Here is a 20,016-nt window from a genome sequence, read left to right as displayed (position 1 = left end):
TGTGAGCCGGATATAATGAAAGGAAAAAATGCAGGAAAAAACATTCGTCGTCTCCGGTTAGGGCCCCTGGCGATGCTGATGAATACGGCTCGTGGGTCAAGAGCTTCGACCATGTGGCATCAATTCAATTCAACGAGCACATCAAAGTGGGCCGCGCAGTAGGACCTGGGCCACAGCGTGAATGGTAGCAGTGTTTAGAGCAGGTATCAAACGAGAGAGGTGCTACAGAGTTGGAAGGATCTCAACTTTCATCAAGCCCTAAAATAGCCCCCCGCGGTCAGAAGGTCCAGCTTCGTTGTTTCTGTTGAGTCAGGCTCCCATTAACTCCTGACGGTACGACTCTCTGTGGGATGACGGCAGTCCGGCCTGCGAGATGAGGGGAGTTTTTTTTTTTTTGTAATTGCTGAACTGGTTCATCTCACATAAAACCGACTTTTTGTTACGAGTAAAAATCGCAACAAAAAGGGGCTATTTAATGTCCCTGAAAGCCCCCATAATAGATATTATGAAAGCCATTGCCGTAAATGTACAGGAGTAAGATAAATAGAAGCTATTAAACTAAACTTAGCGCTTGGTTTGCGATTAAGACTCCAGGTTCCGTCAGCATTGTCGTGATGGCTCCGGCGGCCCCCCGGGAGTGAGTTTTAAACGTCTTTTTTGATTGCAACGATTTCTAAATCAAATATCTCCTTGGTAAGTCATGATAACATCAGCTGGAAATGCTGAGAAGAGGATCTCCAGGGAATGGAGGTAATATTGCCAATCCGCAGTACATTGATGCGTCAATAAACGACTGTGTGGCCTTTCCCGGGTTCCTATCAGTCCCGTGGATTTTTCATTCAGGCATTTGACGGGTTTGATGATAATACGTATGCTGGTGGAGGAAGGATGTAGACTCAAATGTCTTGTTGTGTGAGTGGACTAGCAACCGTGAAAGTCTTGTAGTTAGTTACTAAAGGATAAAGATCTCATTCCGCTGTCGGAGATTATCAGGCGGTCAAAGGAGAAATCCATTAAACAACAAGGTGCATCTACATTTTTTTCTCCCATTGCGATGTTTTCCATCTTTTCGCCACTGTGTTTTGCCGCAGATGCTCCAAAGATCCTGGGCACAGTGACGGTGTACACATGGGAGGGGAACGCGGCCAACATCAGCTGCGAGGCGGAGGCTCACCCCGGCGCCTCGGTGGTTTGGTCCAGAGACGGCCTCCAGCTGCCCTCCGCCAACACCACCAACGTGAAGGTCTACAACACGCCCACCATCAGCTACCTGGAGGTATGCTGCACCTCACTGAAGCTGTGTAGCAAGTTATTGGTTATGAAGCGCTAAATGTCCATGATGAACTTATATCTCTGCCGGAAGTCCGTTTTCCAAATGAGTCGCTCTCATTCTCTCAGATCGGATGTGTTTTCATCTTTTCTCAGATTACCCCTGATTCTCAGTATAACTTTGGGACCTACAACTGCACAGCAACCAATGCGATGGGCTCCGAGTCCAAGGAGTTCGTCCTGATCCAAGCAGGTTTGGCATTGCATTTAAGTTAAAGTGTAAAGTTATTTTTTTTTAAATTTCATTACTTATCTTTCTATCTAACAGCGTTATGCCAGAAGAACCAATTGACAACATCCATCTAACCCCTGTCGCAAAAAATGTTCATTCCGAGCTCAAGATTAATCCCATGTGTTGAAACATGCGGGCAATACAAATAGGTGCATTCGAATAATGGATCTTAATCTCAGTGTAATGTATTTGAAATGATGTCTGAAAGGCAGCCTGTAGAGAGAGAGAGTATGCAGACAGTTGTGAAGCACTCCACCGCTCCCGCTGGTAGAGGGCACAATTATAACGGCCGTGGATCCGTCCTTTAAGTCATATTTTCTTTGCACTCTAAATCATTTATGTATTAGCTCCATTCACTATGCAAATTGTTTCGGACTGAATGAAGCAGGTAGGCCACTCAGGACCTTGCTTAAATACAAAGTGGTCAAGTTAATTGTGCTAACAGCCACTGCTGCGACTGTGAAATATACTCTCGGGCCTTTGAGGTGTTTTCTCTCTGTTTTTTAATTCACTGCATAACTCATTGAATGCCTAAAGGGACTCCTTCCAACTGAATCAAAAGTGCGACAAAAAGAACCAAACCCAAATGCGTCCTCAGCCCTTATTTCCCACTTTGAAAAGTCAATGACAAAATGTATAGAAGAAGCACCAAGAAAAGAGCTTCACTTAACAAACCTGTTTCAATTTCAAAGGTAATGAAACTGTCTCTGCATTGCATGCTGGTGGTTATCGAAAGCAGCAAAGATCCAGTAGATTTCTCATGGCAGACCGGGGCATCTCCTGTTGTGTTTCTGTTGATATGACGGTAGCGAGTTGACGGTTCGTAGGTTTTCTCCTGCCGGCTTTAAGGACGTCCACACCTCACTGAGATCTGAGTCGAAGCGAGCCAGGACATCCTGGCGTGAGGTCTGGCCGATCGGATCGCAGCCCGGAGCCGCTAACGCGTCCTGGCGTGATCTAATGGCAGGAGTCGAATTGAAAAGATAAATGTAGCCGCGGCCTGAGAGCGCTTTTGCTTCGTAATTACCGGCACTGAGCATTTGTTCCAGGGGAAAGTCGTGCGGAGCATCAAACAATATGACACAGCTGACAAATAAAAAGTTGATGTTATCGCTAGCTGGAAGAAAGGTCATCAGTCAAATCAAAAATTCCTAAAGGCTCCTCGATGGGATGAGCAAATGTGTTGGTAATACGTCCACACAATACATTTAGCTTTATCGATGCAGCAGAGGACAGGTCAGGGAGTTGAAAATAAAAATAAAAAGATAAATATGCTGTCTTGAATTTTTACGAGCAATAATTGTAAGAGAAACAAACCAATTGAATGGATTGAATTAACACCCGAGCGGCACACCGGTTGCCGCCACTATGCCCGTCCCTTAAGAGATAAAAAGACAGCTTTAAATATTGTGTCTGAAGAAGACGACTGAATCGAGTGCGGTGCTCAATCTCCGTGGCACTCGGCCCTATCTTCATGAATCAGGGTTCGACTCGGGCTCGAGGTAAAGCTGTCGCTGCAGGCTCATTCAGGCGTGTCCAACAGATCTGCAGTGCTTTGGTGACCAGAGGCCTGCAGCACCACAGCTGTCAAAAGGGGGGGGGCTGATTTAGAGCAGAGCATTATCAGAAGGTGTTTCCGTGGCAGGTATCAATGTGAGGCAGCTACACCAGCTGCTCTTCTGCATTCAAATTGAATTTGTTTAATGCCCGTGCACGTAGAGCGCTCGGCAAGGCAAATGTCAGGCAACCATACATTATGAAGCCCGGGAAGAAACTTAAAAACATCTCCCTCACGAAACCAGATGCACCATTACAATGTTCGCTTACTAGCTAACTAGCTTGTCATATATCATGAAAACGTAATATGCATTTCAGAAAATAATAGGATGTCTTCAGTGCCAGGTTGTTTCTCATAGACACTGCGAATCAATAAACATTTCATTCTTTGTATGCTGTGAGTTACATGCATTTTGTGAGTTTATTTTATTTCACGGGAATCTTTGCAGCACTGCTGGTTTTTAAAATGTTTTTTTTTTGGCACTCTATCGCAGATGTGCCATCATCGCCAGAAATCGAACTAGTGGAACCTTTCTCCAGCACAGCGGTGGTGTCGTTTGAAGAGCCCGACTCCATGGGTGGAGTTCCTATTATCAAGTACCGAGTGGAATGGCGTTTGCCCGGCCAGGACTGGACTGGCAAAGAGTACCATGCTGACGACGGTGAGTCACCCAGCTGGCCCCTCATATGTATTCACGGAAATTATTTTAAAGAAGTCGTGTGGTCGCCTTTTTAAAAGCATTTATTTGTCATTGACAAAAACACCTGCTGTGATGTATTTTTCCGTTCAATGCGATTCAGTGTTCAGCTGCTCTCTGAGTCACCACCACTTTGCCCAGAAAGCCTTGGGAAATGTACTTTAAATCAAGCAAAGTGGATGCAATGGATGTTCTAAAGTTGTCTACTCAGGGGCCGTGTTTGCTAGGTTCTCTTCTCAAGCTATTTCAATCAGCACCTAAACGCACACCGTGCCTCAAAATCATCAAAGGAACCAGAATCGACTTAGTCAACGTGTGTGAATAAATGTAATCCTTAAATCGGTTTGGCAGTCCGGTAAAACTTTGCCTTTTATCGTAACATTTGAACCTTTCCGGTGACCCACCTACTCTAATTGCTACGATGCAATATATTAGTTATTTATTATTTTATCTAACGTTTGGCAAAGAAATAAAGCCACTGCTGTCGTGCCAGAACATAATGTGTATCCCAAATGGAAATAAGTAAAAGGAAACCAATACAACTGACAAAATTCCATTACATTTTCCCCTTTTCCCTTATAATTCCTCGTATTTCATCTAAGAAGGTGAAATTTGGGCCAAACTACTGACAACACCTTAGTTAGCAACAAAAGCTAACGCGAGCATGACAGCAGCTGATGTGGGGAGGAGCAGTGGAACCCACCGCAGCTCAAACGACAGTCAGCTCAGACTCCGGATAATATCCGCGTCCCACTGAGCGCTCTGAGGCTCTTACAGCTCCGGATGGTCCTCGCTCCTTCCGCCAGATGGGACGTATCAGTCAGCGGCTGACAGGCCTCGCTGTGATCTCGAGGCCCCCGAGAGCCGCCTGTTGTGCAAGCGTGTGCACAACACAAAGCGCGTGCACCCGCACGCCAACTGTAAATGTCACCGAGAATATGTCATTCAACAACTTGAGTCACGCCACATAAATAAAAAAAAACCTTCACTGAATGAACCACATCTCATGCAAAGTACGTGCATATTTTAAATAAAAGCTCGGCCATTTAAGATGCAACATGCCAGCAAAGTCATGAGTTATTTGTCATTGATTAAGAGATCAATGAGTTTGAGTTCAAAGTGTGTCCTGCAATTTTTGTGATTCAGGGCTGCCATCACATGTTTGAATGCAGTACTGCCACATGTAGACACCCAGCCCATCAATGAGGGTCCTTATATAAATATGTGCATCCGCAGTGTGCGTTCACATGGAGCTACAATCAGAAGCCTCAGCACCTGCTACGCTTTATATACCCTGGAAACTTTTATCAATGAAATCATTTGTCAGGCAAAATAACTTAGACAAAAAAAATAGACAATATGTTTTTTAGCAAGCATCACTTAAGGACATCTGTTGGATTGACTCGTTTTTAATTGCAGTCGACTAAATAAATGTTGATTCGTTTCCAATTCTAACCAATAAGTCTTTGCCTACACAGACAACACATTGTCTTGGTCTTTTCATGGGATTTATTTACCAAAATTAAGAATTTCCCCTGGCGCATCCTGTAATTGTTGCCATTTAGTCGTAGCGGCACAATGATTAACACACAACGCAGTCAGACGGATTTGTAACGATTGTTATGATTTTATATGAGGTTATTTATGCCGATAACCTTTTAGAGAAGCAGAGGAATATAGTAATCATGCGTGTATTACTGACGGCCAACTGGGAATCTCATCTGAACATAAATGGTTTCTGCAGTGATGTCAGTTTTATTGATACCGCAGGTGCTAATAGTCCAGCCTTGGATTAATTTGGCCTCGTGCTCTTTATCAGGCTCCACATATTTTTAATCTCCCAAACTGGAACCATTAAGTGCAGCGTATTGTCATGCAGGCGCACCCGTATGCTCCCATGCAAGCACCATTAGGTGCCTCACCTTAAGACCTGACACCTCTTCAGCACGACAGCTAGTCATTAGCATACAAGTTGATTGACTGACACAAACATACACGTCAACACCTTTCTCTTTCTCTGGTCTCTAGCCATTTATTGCCACGTATGTTACACATAGAGGAATTTGACTTGGTACATTGGTGCAATCGATCAGTATCCATCTTTCATCCCAAACGGGATTAGTAAATCAATTACTAGTAAGTGCAAGTACTACCCAATCCCATATACAATACATATAAAAATAAAGTCTATTTTATTTTAAGCCACTGCAGGCATCTGTGAGTTTATTGATTGGTTCTAACCAAGTTGTAAAAAATCAACAACAAAAAAGCTAGATCAGGCTTTCTATTACTTTATTCCTTTTATTTTGTGAAAAAATATCTTTATCTTTTTGAAGTTTGAAAGATTGGTAGAAACATCAAAAAATAAAATGTATGATGATGTAGAATATATTGTAAAATATAATATACACAGAGCTCAAACCTCTGCCCAGAACAACCTTGTTCACTCAATAGCAAAATAAGTAATCATTATGACAAACATAATCCCCCATGACGGTAAACGTTTAGCATTCATTCCCTCGTCTATCTGCATGGAATGACGCCAACTCCCCTCCCGCAGAGATGACCACGATCACCATCGTGGGCCTGAAGCCGGAGACCACCTACGAGATCAAGATGTCGGCCATCAACGGCAAGGGCGAAGGCGAGAGCAGCCCGGCCACCACCTTCACGACCCAGCCAGTCCGTAAGTACCCCTTTCCCCCCCCGCGCTGCTCGCCCCCCTGCGCCCAGTCTGCGCTCCTCTGACACCCCCCCCCCCCCCCCGATGCTTTCAACCCGTTGCTCACTCCACCGCCTGCTCGCGTCTATCTGAGGCCAGATGCTTTTCGCCCCGACAGCTACCCCGCCCCCCCTTCCCCCCCTCCGAACCTCCCAACCCTGCGACCTCCCAACCCTCTCTTGTCCTTTCCAGCCAGGCCAGAGGGAAACGATAATCCACAGTGCCACTCGGCAATGCAACTTGCTCCACAGTGTGAACTATGCAAAGTGCAACCCGGCGCCCTTCGTCAGCGGTCAGCGTCGCGCGCCTCTCTCCCAACGGCCGCTCGCCTCGTTCCCCCGGAGGTCCGTCCTGTTTAGCCCACAACTCAGACGCTTCAGTGAAAGCTTCCTGTAAAAGTGCTGGCGCATTTTTATAGCTGATTTACGCGACCGTGTGAGGAAGTGTCAGCTGAGTATTTATAGTTGAGCAAAGGCGCGCGTTGATAACATGCAGCTGCCAGAGGGTCAGGCCTCTGCTCGAAGGTTGTTTGTATTTCCCGGAGTAAATGACAGCACATGAGGAAATGTCGGAGGAAGAGGAGGACGCGTTCTTTTTGTCTGTGTTTGGAAGAAGGCAGGAAGAAGTCACCTTGACAAAAGAAGGGAGAGCCGCGTGAGTTCCCGCTCGTTCTCGGCAGACGAGGGAAGTTTGAAGGCAGCGTCTGCGTTGCACCGTTTAAGTGACTCCTGGTGAGAAATCGCAGCTGTGGAAGGCATATGGCATTATGTGCAACCTTACAGCGAAGAGCAGGTGCACAACACCTGCCGTCAATCACAATGTGCCAACTTCACGTAAAATGTGACAATTATGTGTTCATTTCCTGCGCAGCAGCATGTCGGATAAAGCTTTCTCGTCGAAGAACAAATTAGGCCCGAAAGTCTAAAATCGGCTCAGTGCGTTACTGAAGAGAAGAGTCATCTCTGAGATTTGCATTCATGCAGTAGGACGCTGGGGGCGTCATTTGTGTATGATAAATTAAAACGTCAATAGTTATTTTTCACTATTGTTATTCAGAATATGTAAATACAGGCATCAAGCAAATGAGGTGCGCAAAACTAATTTAGTTGCACCGATACTTGTAATAACATTTTATGTTTTATTTGTATAAAAACAAATGGAAAGTCAGTAGCGCAAACCAACATGGCAGGCTTTATTACTATTTTTCATCTCGACAGAGGCAGCACAGACCAGATCCACTTGATGTGTTCATGTAAATAATATTTACACTTCCAATTCCAAAAGCTTTATACTCAACAGAGTGATAAATGAGATATTGAATAAAGTCCAGAAGCACAACCAGTCAGGCAATCAGATATATATATATATATATATATATATATATATATATATATATATATATGACACTATGGGTGATGATTTCATTTTGCTTGAGCGTAACTGTCTTACTTGCAGTGTCAGACGCTGTTTCCAATTTACTTTGTGGGTTCCATGTCATTATTTCTGATAGGAAGGACGACTCAAATCATAATAAACCAGCATTATCCTTATTTCCTTCCACCCACTGCAGAGCCCGTCTACCGAGGCCTCAGTTAGGACCGACAGATTCTAATTCTCAGTCCGGGTCCTGAATAATCTTTGTTTCAGTGTCTACCAGCCTCTCTGCCCTGCTTCCATCTGTGCGTCATCCCCCCACACCCCCTCCCCTCAGCACCCTCATTCCTGAAGAAGAGGCTTTGTCCTACTTCGAGACATTTCAGCAGAACGTTGTGTCTGATATATTTATTAATTGTACGCCGTTCTCATTGGAAGGTTTGACGAATAACGTATGTACTGTATAAGAAGGAGGATGCGATTGCAGCTCTGTGCGTCACTGACAGAAGAGCAGACGTGGAGGATTCAGTGTCGTGCGATGTGTTACCGTACTTCAAAGAAGCATGAGATTGTCACGCGGAACGCCAGCGTTCCTTCGAGACAACGCCGGACCGAGGTCCCATCTGAGCAAGGAATTATTCAAAAGGGGGATTTGCTTATGTTGACAGGGACACAGTAACAGTATTATCAAAGACAGATTGCTGCTGAACACAGAGAAGCGAGACTTGCTGATGACAAAGAGTGTAGTGAGTTCCAGTCTCGGGGGTGTGGGGGGGGGGGGGGGGGGGGTGATGCACTCTCTCATTGTTCATGTTTCTCATTTCACTGTCTTTTGTTTCTTCTTTTTGTTTCGTCGTTTCCTCATCATGGTTTCCCATCTGTTCTGTTTTCCACTGGACTTCCCAGAGTATTCTTTCGCAAGTAAGTTTCATTCCTCCTCTGTCTTATCGCCTTTATTTCCCTCCTTATTTCAACCTCCACTTTATTTGCTTTACTTTGACCATTCCCTAAAAAGTAGTGAGGACAGAATAATGTGGACACGAGTCAGCATCCGGCTCTTCAGGTTCCATCGTCTCAAAGCCGCTGTAGATTTTAACGCGTCGCTCAACCACTAAAAATACCTAAATAAATGTCTTTTGATTTCCGATAGTGAACAGGTGGCTAAATGTGACTACAGTTTAGTTTGTTTATACAGTAGAACAAGTAGCCTTTTACTAGCGATTGGATTCATGCTTACATTCCTTTTAGAACGGAGATACACACCTAAACAAAACGTATTGTTACGTTACAACACATCTTCTGCAATTACCGTGTGCAGTCATCCACATTGCTTTACTGATTGAAGGCAGGAAGGTTCCACAGAAGTCATCACCCAAAACCCTCAGATGTGTTTTACCCTGCTTGAATACCAACGCTCATCTCATGACCTGTCGTACTGATTCTCCAGACGGCAGTCCATTCGGTTACTCTGACACGGCCTCAGGTTGGTTTTCCAACGGCATAGATGCTGCAGCCAGTCCGTTATCTCTAGTGCGTTGCTTCTTTAGTACTGTTTGTCCGTAGCATCCTTTTTTAGGTGTCCCACCAGTATGAACTTAGCAGTTTAGCCAGCCAGTGTTACTGTATATGAGGTCTTTAAAGAAGGTATACCGTCTTCAGAGACCACAAAAGACAAATACAGTGTCATTGCCTTGTGGTAATCGCTGTGGGATTAGACAATAAGGTCTTCAATGCCAGAAATGTTAAGCATTCCCTTGTACTCACAATGTGCTTTTATTTTGGCACTGACATTGAACATTTTGCAATAGTGTACCTACAGTTCTCTGGTTATTTAACTTTAACTTTAACAGGTGGTAAGAAGCTACACCTTGGAATGAGCATTTTTACTACTCATACATATAGCAGAGTGTGAGCTACACTTGGAAGAATACCTCTGACAACATCAAGTGTAAATGCTCTAAAGTGAGAAAGGAGCCTCTATCGAACTCACAGCAAACAGGCAAAAAACAGAGAGAGAGTGTCAAAGGAGCTCAGCTGAGGGGGAACCGGGTGGGTGGGTCGTCGCTTCCATGGCGACGCCGTCGGTGGGCCGATGTTATCAGATGTGACCGCTCCGGCGAGGGCAGCTGAGGACTCGAGCTAGCCAAGTGGGCAACACTCAGGCGGGAACATGCACTAAGTAGCTTTTATTCCTCTGGCACAAACACCCTTCCCTGAGTGGTCCGGACCCGTCGCACCAGTCGCGCGGGCAATCAGCTGTTATTCAAGGCAGAGTGTTTCGCCAAAGTAGGCCCAGCGCGTCGGCATTGTTTGCGTGGCAGTTAGCAGCACAACGGGCGTGCTGAGAGCCTACTGAGCGACAACAGCAGACATTGTCGCACAAGGAACGAATCACGGAGACGGCGTGAAAACAGAAGCCCACCCAGCGGTTGTTGAAGAGAGCTCCAGCTCACCGTGTTTTCACCGTCTTTCAGTGTCATCAGAGACGTCGGCCCCTAATGCCGTCACCAGTGCGGCCCTTAGTGAGTATGCCGGCCGCACGGTGTGCAGTGTGTCCCTCGCCGCCTCTTGTGTCTCTCACCTGCTCGGCCTCACACTTAGTGTAGATGTTCGTCTCTAGGAGAGCTCTCGCACGCTCTCTGTAGAGTGCAGCGGCAGCAAAATGAGCTGCGTTAACACTAGATTTGATGGTTTTGACTAACACCTGCCGGGGACGTGACGGTTGTCCTCCTAACTGCCTGACGACGGTGTCGTGAATGCATTAACACACTGCGTCTGCCCATGAAGACTCAAAGCAGCGCATTACTTAAGACCAGTGGGATCGGGGGGCAGTGGATTTGCAGCAGGTTTATGCTCCTGGTGGACGTCACTAGTGACAGGATCCCTGCGTGTCACACGTCCTCCTTGATGTCCACATCAAATTAGTTAAGTCCACTTCTATTTTAGGCCCTGCAGAGGTTATTTGGAGTGAAAACCACATTACTTTTTAGCAACGCTCACGAGTGTGCAGAAGTGCTTCTCACCAGTAGAACTACGGCGGGTTTTTCTTCCGAATGGAATTCATCGAGTTCATCGCTGAGCCGTCTAACTGTGATTATTCCAAAAGGAAGGGAGGTGCTACGCTGCAGTGAGTCTTTTCCCTCCGCCTCCCACCGCCCGCGAAAACCGGTTTCTACCCCCTTTTTAGCATCCACATATCGCAGCGCTTATCAAAACCCACTCGAGACGTCGACGTTTCTTGAAAGCCCGTCAATTCGCCTTATCGTCGTGTCCATTCGGCGCAGACGCGGCAGCCGATCGTCTCCCCGCCCACGACAGCCGTGGCTTGAACTCGTCTGGGGGGGGTTTGACAGGCGCTGATGTCAGGGAAATTGTTCCCCTTCGCTGCGATAGTGAACAACACGAGCAGTAATTGCGGCGAGCCGGGGAGTCTTTGCGTGTTCACACATCCTGCCCAGTCAGCGGGAAGACGCGGCGCCGACGGACACCCATCAGCTCCGCTTGATGAGGCCACGTTGTGACGTATTGTTACATGCGTACCGTGTGCAAAGAGCCACTAACCCCTCGTGCTGCTCATGGCTTTCACCGTTTGAGGCGACAGTGTGTAGACATACGTAACGTGTGCGTTGTGCGTCTGTTGTTGCTCCTTTTAAGTGAGATCCTTCGCTGTATGAAATGTGATGCCCTCGCACTGACTCTAACCAAATCTCTCCCTTTTTAACAACACGTGGCTTTACGTTGGAGTCAGCTAGGATGTGCTGCGGTAGTCCACAGTGCGTCATTCAAAGCAGATGTCACAAATGCTTTGAGATCGTTTCTCTCCTGAGGTTTCACGTCCACGCGTTTGTCTGCTGCGGTGCGACTTGCCGTGCGACTGCCATTTGTATTCTAAAAGCTGCAGAGTTTCCTCTTTTGACCCGATTTCTACTTTGTTGCGGGGAATCCAAACCTTCTTTTTATATCTGTAATCCTCCTCAAATGGTGTCAGCGCTCACCAAGGTTCAAATTCAGATTGGATTTAATGTTGCTGTGATCTGAGCTATCAGAATGACAGAGAATGAGTCAGAGGAAAAGCTGCTGCTTATGTGAATGCATGAGGCAATTCTTGATGTCAGGTTTTGGTTGTATCCGATATCAATATTTTAAAATCTTTGTTATTTAATTAGGTATTCAACATGTTTCCAAAAACCAAAACTAATAATCAGGAATTACTTCATACACTCAGCAACATTTTTTTATATGTAAATAATCTATTTATCGATTATTGTTTTTCCCCTCGGTTGTTTGTGTTCCCTTTTTGTCATTTTGTCTTTAACATTATTGTTCATTTGTTTATTCTGTTGACATGTTTTCATCATTTCACAACTGTTGTGTATGTTTTCCATTTGCCCCGCGCCTCTCCCCCTCCCTCCTTTCCTATATTTTCCTATCAACCGATCATGTGCGTGCACATCATGTGACTTTGTCATGTGGCTCTTGCATGGTGCTGATGATGTCGTCTTCGCTGGCCAACAGAAGGTAATTTTTTTGTTGTTGTTTAGTTTCAGATCATGCGATCAGCCGTGATCGGTTCATTTAGATACTTAGATGAAACATTAATAGCTTTTCACTTTTATAAGGACATATTTCATTCATCTTAAGGCCATTCTGTAAATATGTAGTAAACATTTAGTTCCACATCTCATTCATCTAAACGGGAGTGATTTGTTTTTGTCCATCCTGCATTGCTGTTGTTAATTAACAATGCAAGACTCACTCCTCTTAGTTCCTTATGAAGAATCAATAATATACTAGCAATATAAGAAGTACAGATATGATATCTAAATACAGGTGGAATGTTAATACCAGGTGGGAGGTCTGGACTTTTCAGAGCTAGCTAGAATACATATAAATCTGTTAAAGAATGTAATTTATATTCCATACAAAGGGAACTACATAATGCAAAAGCCTGTGTTCTCTTTCCTTTAACGGTCGCTCTTTTCCATGGACGCGACAATAAAACATTGTAGTTGTAGAGATTGCTAAACTGATGAAGCTGTAGTAAAACTTCTGTACTTTTAAAATACCCCGTTCCACTTCGGTGAAGTAATCAGTCTTTGGTTACAGGGTTTGTTACGTTTTGCTTTTTCTTGATTGAAAACTGATTATAAATTGATCCGGCAATATGTTGATTTTGATGGCCTTGCTTTTTAAATTCAAGCTTGAAATAAGATTGTTTGTTGCTTTTGGCAAACACTGCTTTTTTTCTTTCATCCAAACGTTTCTTTTTGTTATTTCCCGATGCATATTGACTGGCGTTTAGACATCACAAGGGCGCCTTCACAAAGCGCCGCTCACCGCCATCTGCAGCGCATGCACCGATAATCATGGTCCCCAAACACGACTTTGATTTCTTCTTGTCCTCAACAGATACGGCAGCTCACAATATTTTACTGATTGACTCACAGCGGCCCTTTGCATTAATGCTGCATGCAAGTTTATTCTGTTTTCTTGTCCTTCTTCTTCTTGTTCTGCTGGTGACCTGTCCTCCTCTACATATACATAAAACACGTGAAATGACATGATGCTTTAAACATACTAATTGTGACAGTAATTCAAAATAAGCCACGTTTTAAGAAGATTGTTTGGACTGACAAACATTTTTTCTATGTTGTATTAATCTCAGACCCATTTTGGATTCAAATTTAAAAATGTAAAATAAAGTCAGATCAGAATATTTAGTTTGAAGAACTTGATATAACGCTTTTGTTAGCAGGTTACTTGTATACCATCAATATGCATAATTCCTCTCATGCATTGTATTTGAAAGTAAACGCTACAAAGGAAATCATTGCACTGATAATAGTGAGTTTAGGCTAAGCGTTACTTTAACAATTTCTTTCAGGATTAAGCGTCAAATCCGATACAACCCACACAATTTACATCAAAAATGACAAAAACTGTCCCCATCAGCATGTTTTCAATAACCACTGTTCTATCCACTTTACAGTGTGTCAGTGTGTCGGGGGGGTGCATGTGGAACCTTCTCATCCTAACCACCTCTTTCTCTGTTTTAACCTCAGAAATAAAAGACCTAACCCGGAATGATGCTTATGAATGACAATGCTCAGTGTACCCAGTGTCCACCCGCCCCCGTGTGCTGTCTCTGACCCTGTCTGACTCACTTCCAGCATCTGTCACGCTCCCCTCAGTCTAGTGGAATGCTTGTTCTCAGCCAGCTCTGATCATCACAAGAAAAAAAAGGCCTCCGAGCGTTGTTCATTAAATTAACAACAACCAATAAGAGTTTGAAATGTTGAATACTGGGTGTGGAAACATGATTGCTGTCATTATTTTTTAAATGTATACCAATGCTTCAATCAATTTCAATCCTTACTAACATTTTTTTTTACTATATTAGAATATATTCAATATAATGAGATGATTTCTCTGCCATCTGCTTGTGGGCTGCGACATCCTGAGGTACTCAATTTAATAACACGATCCCGAGGCGAGCTGTGTGCGCGCAACTAATGAGCTTGGATTTGCTAGCTTCCTCCCTTAGCGGGGGCATGAGAGTAAACGACACAAAACACGTCAGCCGTCCAACCACAGGCCTTCGCGCGTTGGTATCAAAAGTTTCAGAGTAGCCGAGTCCTGCGGGCAGGTGACCCAGCAGTCGGTACCCAGGAGGACAGAGAAGGTAATGAGGAGCCTCCAGGAGAACAACACCACTTTGCAAAAGCCAGCCTGCTTTCCTCACAATTAGGTTACCAAATTATGAAACTGCACTGTCAACGCACTTCACGTCCCAGATTTCCTTTGTTTTTTTTTACAGCCCCCAAATATGTTATTGAAGTCCCACAGAAGTCTGTGTGGAGAAATGTTCTGAGGCGGGGGTGGGGGTCGAACACAGGACTATGAACCGGAGGGAGACCAGTGTTTGTGCCCTTTGTGGAGCCAAAAATACTCATTTCAACCCAGAACATGGTCTTTTACTCAACCAAACCAATTATTTGTTTTGCCAAAAAGGAAATTTGGTTTTGTTTAGGCACGCACCCATTTAGGGAAAGTTAAGGAAAGATCGTGGTCAGCACTCAAATATGTACTTTTCTAAGTTTAGGGAATGATTGTGATTGTGGTGAAAAGAAAACCTTATTTAGTTTTAGTAACAAAAGTCCAACACTTTGGGACTCGAGGCTTGAGTCCTTGTCAGGAAAACGTAAACATAGAGCATATTTGGGTAGAAGATCCGAGTGATGAGAACAAAGTCGTTCTTACGTCCCTGTAGAAGATGCTCCATGCAAACCTTTACCGAAACAGAAGCTAAAAATGTCTCATTTCATATCTCGTGTGTGTTTGACATAGATCACAATTACATTTGATTTGACAACCCTCTTACATAAATTAGTCCGATGTAGCAAAAAGTGAGGATAATACCAATAAATATAGGATTCAGTCAACGTATGACGGGAGCCAATCATCTGCAGGCCTTTGATTCCCAGGATTTGATTGGCTGTGATCTGATCCTCAATCACACCGTGATTAAAACCACCACATCTGCAATTCCTCTGGATGCAATGCTTTGTTGTTTATGCCTATTAAATCAAAGTAGGTGGAACTCACGATACATTTAAATTTAAGTTCAGCTGACCTTGAAGACACGTTCCATTTGCCCTATTTGAACACAGTAGGGAGGAATAGTGTGCGACGGCCACGTCTATGTGGACTAATCTTGCTGCCTTGGTTTGTCTTGTGTAGGGGAACCCACTGCCCCCAAACTGGTAGTCAAGGTCCAAGGAAGGGGCAATACTCTTAAGGTCAACTGGATCAAGCAGGACGACGGCGGTTCCCCCATTAAGCACTACCTGGTCAGATACAAGGCTGTGAGTATCCCGAGCCAGGAGGTGACTTGCTACCGCTTTGCCGCTTTTTTTTCTCAGAATTTGCTTAAATGGTTTGATTAAAAAAAAAAGTTGCTGACACAACTAAGAGCAGGAATAAACTTCTAGCCAAGAAACAACAGCTGTCAAGCACATTAAAGCTCTGTTTAATTGAAATGTTGAAGCAGTCCATTTCCCCCTAAAAGGTCTCCTCCGGCAGGAGTTGGCATCTCTTGGTTGTCTAAGAGCCTTCAGCAATTCAGACCAGTTAAACTCTAACCACAAGATCATTTTACTCTTATTGAGACTATATGATTGTTGTCAGATTCTATGAACTTCTTGTGAATTGCATTATTTTCCTTTCACATGCCCCTTTTTGTGTGGGGCTGAAAAATGTTCTGTAAACCAAAGAACGACGCCCATCGGCCAACGTGACATCGGGACAATTCTCTTCAAATAATCTGAAATTACCCATTTACTTTTGAGAAAGACTGCAATCCCAGTGATTTAACCAACCTCGTGACTTTTTCTGCATCTCTTTCCCCAGAAGCACGTATCCGACTGGAAACCTGAAATCCGCGTTCCCCACAACAGCGAGTACGTGACGCTGAGCGGCCTGGACTGGAACACCGAGTACGAGATTCACGTGGTGGCCGAGAACCAGCAGGGCAAGTCGGAGCCCGGCGTCATCTCCTACAGAACGGCTTCGGACCCCACCACCATCCCAGGTACCGTCCCCCATCACCTCCCCACCAGCATCCACGCACACAGGCAGCAGCCACAGAGCATGAAGGCTTCCACCGCGACCAGAGACTTGTTTAACCAGGTCGCTGTCCAAACGTCTGACGTGACTCATCCGTCTCCCTCCGACGCTTTACTGTAGTAAAGCGTCGTACTATTTGCTCAAAGAAATAAACAGTGGCGCGTTGTATTGCGCCCGATAAAGTCGGTTTGAAATGTCGTGAAGACTCGTGGGAAATGAGCGGAAACTCTGAAACGCAAACAGGAGGTTTCCGTCGGGGTTCATGAGGCGAGGATCCCTCCATCGTGAACGGATTGGATGTGACTTTATTAAAACATGAGGAGGGTTACTGACGGTCTAAATTACAACAGGAGACCCTAGTTTGAGATTCATGTTACATGGGTTTGGGTTAAGTTCAAGGAACTCATTTGGGAATGGATGAGTTTAAATGCAGACTAATAGTTTGAGGATGGCCAATCAGAAGAAGGATTTATTATGACCAGACAATAAACTGGCCACAGCGTCCTCTTTCATAGGACTCTAGAATTATCTACAGAATTGCAGAGAGCAATTTCTTTTTACAATAGTTAAAAATTCCACAAATGACACAAAATGCTGCTTAAGTCACAATTGAAAAGACAATAAAACAACTTTACTGTCCATGAAAGGAATCTAACTCTGCTTTTCAGTGTTCCTTAAGGAAGAGTGAATATGGAGAAAGATGCACCCTGCTGTGTTGATAGAGGAGATGCTCATGCGTCATCGAGCAGTAAGAGTTGCCGAAAAGTGCAACTGTCAGTCAGTAGAACGACACAAGTCGTGACTCGAAGCTGAGCCACTCAAAAGTGTATTTTCCTTTCACAAACAACATGTACTCTGTGTTTTCATACTATAAATGCCGCGTCTCCTCGACCTATTCCTTCCCTCCCGCCCGCAGCAGCCTGTTTGCATTTCAAACCGTCGTGCTCACCTCGCAGAGTCTCGGGGACCAGTTTTCACCAGATGAAGGGAGCGGAGGCCTACCGTCGGCGTGTGTTATACGCGCTTTGTTGCCACAGATAAAGCTCGGCATCACGGTGCTCGGCTCCCTTTGTCTTCAGTGGCTCCTGTAAATCATCCGTCACAGCTCAGGTTCAGTGGGGACCAGATATCAGTCAGACCCGGAGCCTTCTGTCCACTCATCCCCAAACACTTCCCTACCCGAGTGGTCGCGGCTGGCCTTTGCTCTGTTGTTGTTGTTGTTGTTGTTGTTGGTTGTGTGTACAGTGAACATTTTAACTTGGGCTGCCTCCCCATTGCACTTGTGCTATGAAAAACAACTCGTCCAACCGTCTGTTTGTCTTCTACTGAAAAAGAGCCCCGTCAGGTTCCCTTTCTCCGTCTCTCTTCTCTATAGTTCTGACATCCCCCACAAAGGAGATTTCGAATGCCACAATTATCTTTCCCTTTCAACTGGCAAACGAATACCGACCAATCTAATGAGACAATTACGCTAAAACTTTCAAGCAAAAGTATTGAGTCTCCCAAATGTCAGATTTATGCGAGAGAAAACACTCCTGAAAGGGTGAAATGAATCATTAATAATACGTGGGGATGCAGCCCTCACGGCCTTTTGCATGGTGCCGCTTCCAGCTGGATTAATCTTCACTGTTCTTTACTGGAGGCCCTTGAAGGCAACGCGCTGCCGATGCATGGCACGCAAGAAAAACAGTTATTTTGTTTTTCATGCGCTTGTTGGGCCGCAGCCATGTAGCAGTGGGAGGTTTGGATCATTATAATTCTGCCGCAGCGGAAGTTCACATGGGCGTCATCCAAGTCAATCCCTCTTTAATTCCCCTAATTACCTTATTTCATGAGTGTGTTTTTGTTTTGTTGTTGCGTTGGGATGTCTAGTAGTACTTCCGAGTCGCTTTGGGGGATATAGCTGAGGTTTATTTTTAGCGGCAACATCTGCATTCACTCTCAGCAGGTTTCACAGCTGTTGTTGGTAATGTTTGCTTAAAACAGCTAAAAAAAAAAGATCTATACGGGACACCGTGACGCAAATTGCGAATGCAGAGTTGATCCGAGGTCGAGCTTCAATCTGTTGGAATTATTTTTTCATTTTTCAAACACATGCTGCACACAAATTTACCAAAGTGATGCACTTTGGGTCGAGAGTTTGAAGCATCTCGGCGTTAATTTGAATGTTCTTTGAAACTAGATGATCCGTTCTGTAAAAGAAACATTTTTTTTCTGTTATCGTTATAGTAGGGCAGCATTTCCATGAAATGCTGAAACATCACCGAGCCAAAAAGGGGGCAAAACAAAGAGTGTTTTTAAATTTGTGTGTGGACACAGTCGGGAGGGAGGACGGGGGGGGGTGGTGTTTACAACCGATCCATCCAAATCTCCCCAGCTAAGGCTGACATCGGAGCAAAACTACAAAACACGGCAATCCACTTTTGCAGTTTTCGATAACATGAACTCACCCTTCCATCCATGTCATAGACTGAACCTCCATGAGCCGCTTTTATTTTGTATGTGTGGTTTTGCATGGTTCATTCTCTCTGCTGTGACCGCTGGTGTAATGGTCGCTGAGGAAGTGGTCCGACGGCCCACTCCTCTCTACCGGTGTGCTGGTACCGCTGAACAAAACAACACTTACTCCTTTGTTGAATACTAAAGTGCTGACGCATTTCTGTACCTAAACTCTTTTTACTCTTTTTAGTCTTTAGTGCTCTTTTAATCCACCTTTGACTTGTGTATATTTTAGGAAACAACTTTCCTCTCCTACATTGGCTGTGTTTACCTGGAAAAAATATTCCACTATTATTCCAAAAATATCAAAGTTGATACAGGTCGGATGTTGATATTCCCAAGTGGGCCTTATTCCAAAGGGAGCATTTTTCTCATGACGACATGAGCTGATGTTATTTGTGTTGTAGGTATACACACAATTTACACGATTTACAGTTTGCAGAGATAAATGCGCCAAAATTGTGGTGCAGGGGTTAGAGAAGGTGTGCTGGGAAGCACAGGGTTGTTGGTTCGATTCCAGGCTGCCCCATGTTCCATGTCGAAGTGTCCCTGAGCAAGACACCTAATCCCTAATTGCTCCCCGGGCAAAAAAAAATGTGAAAAATGCCATGGGTTTAAAGTGTAATGTAAGTCGCTTTGGATAAAAGCGTCTGCTAAATGACCTGTAATGTAATGTAATGTAATGTAATAAAATTAAAGTCAACATTAGGGCTAGAAGAAGAAACACAGCTACTTTACAACCGACCTGATAGCAAAGAAATGATTTGGCTTTCTCACAGTGTTACACGGTGGTGACACTTAACGAGTTGAAATAACGGCTTCTTGGAATCAATGGCGATGGAAAGTCAATAGGATCTCTTGTCAGTGAGGACACAAATGATATGCATCCATGGGACTATTCATGCATGCAGGGCTGCAGCTATATACAAATATCAGTGCAATGCTCCTTTTTAATTTAGTAAAGTAAACCACTTTGTAAG

General features: G+C 44.5%; 1 protein-coding gene across 17 annotated transcripts in view; it reads left to right on the top strand.

The window, feature by feature from the left end:
• Window positions 1-20,016, top strand: part of ncam1a (neural cell adhesion molecule 1a) — a 177,782-nt gene that overhangs the window by 140,745 nt on the left and 17,021 nt on the right. For 6 of the 17 annotated variants that reach the window (XM_040180410.2, XM_040180407.2, XM_078106832.1 and 3 more), the window contains 6 exons: window positions 1,092-1,276; window positions 1,426-1,522; window positions 3,613-3,780; window positions 6,377-6,502; window positions 15,653-15,777; window positions 16,322-16,502. In XM_040180410.2, the coding sequence (XP_040036344.1) occupies window positions 1,092-1,276; window positions 1,426-1,522; window positions 3,613-3,780; window positions 6,377-6,502; window positions 15,653-15,777; window positions 16,322-16,502 (882 nt within the window). Of the gene's footprint in view, window positions 1-1,091; window positions 1,277-1,425; window positions 1,523-3,612; window positions 3,781-6,376; window positions 6,503-8,818; window positions 8,834-10,386; window positions 10,435-15,652; window positions 15,778-16,321; window positions 16,503-20,016 lie in introns of all 17 variants that reach the window. The other 11 variants (XM_078106827.1, XM_078106831.1, XM_078106825.1 and 8 more) reach the window with 3 other exon arrangements.

Source organism: Gasterosteus aculeatus, chromosome 7 (assembly GCF_964276395.1).
Source record: "Gasterosteus aculeatus chromosome 7, fGasAcu3.hap1.1, whole genome shotgun sequence".
Taxonomy (NCBI): Eukaryota; Metazoa; Chordata; class Actinopteri; order Perciformes; family Gasterosteidae; genus Gasterosteus; species Gasterosteus aculeatus.
Note: the sequence above shows the minus strand (reverse complement) of the source record. Positions and strands in the feature narration are given on the sequence as shown.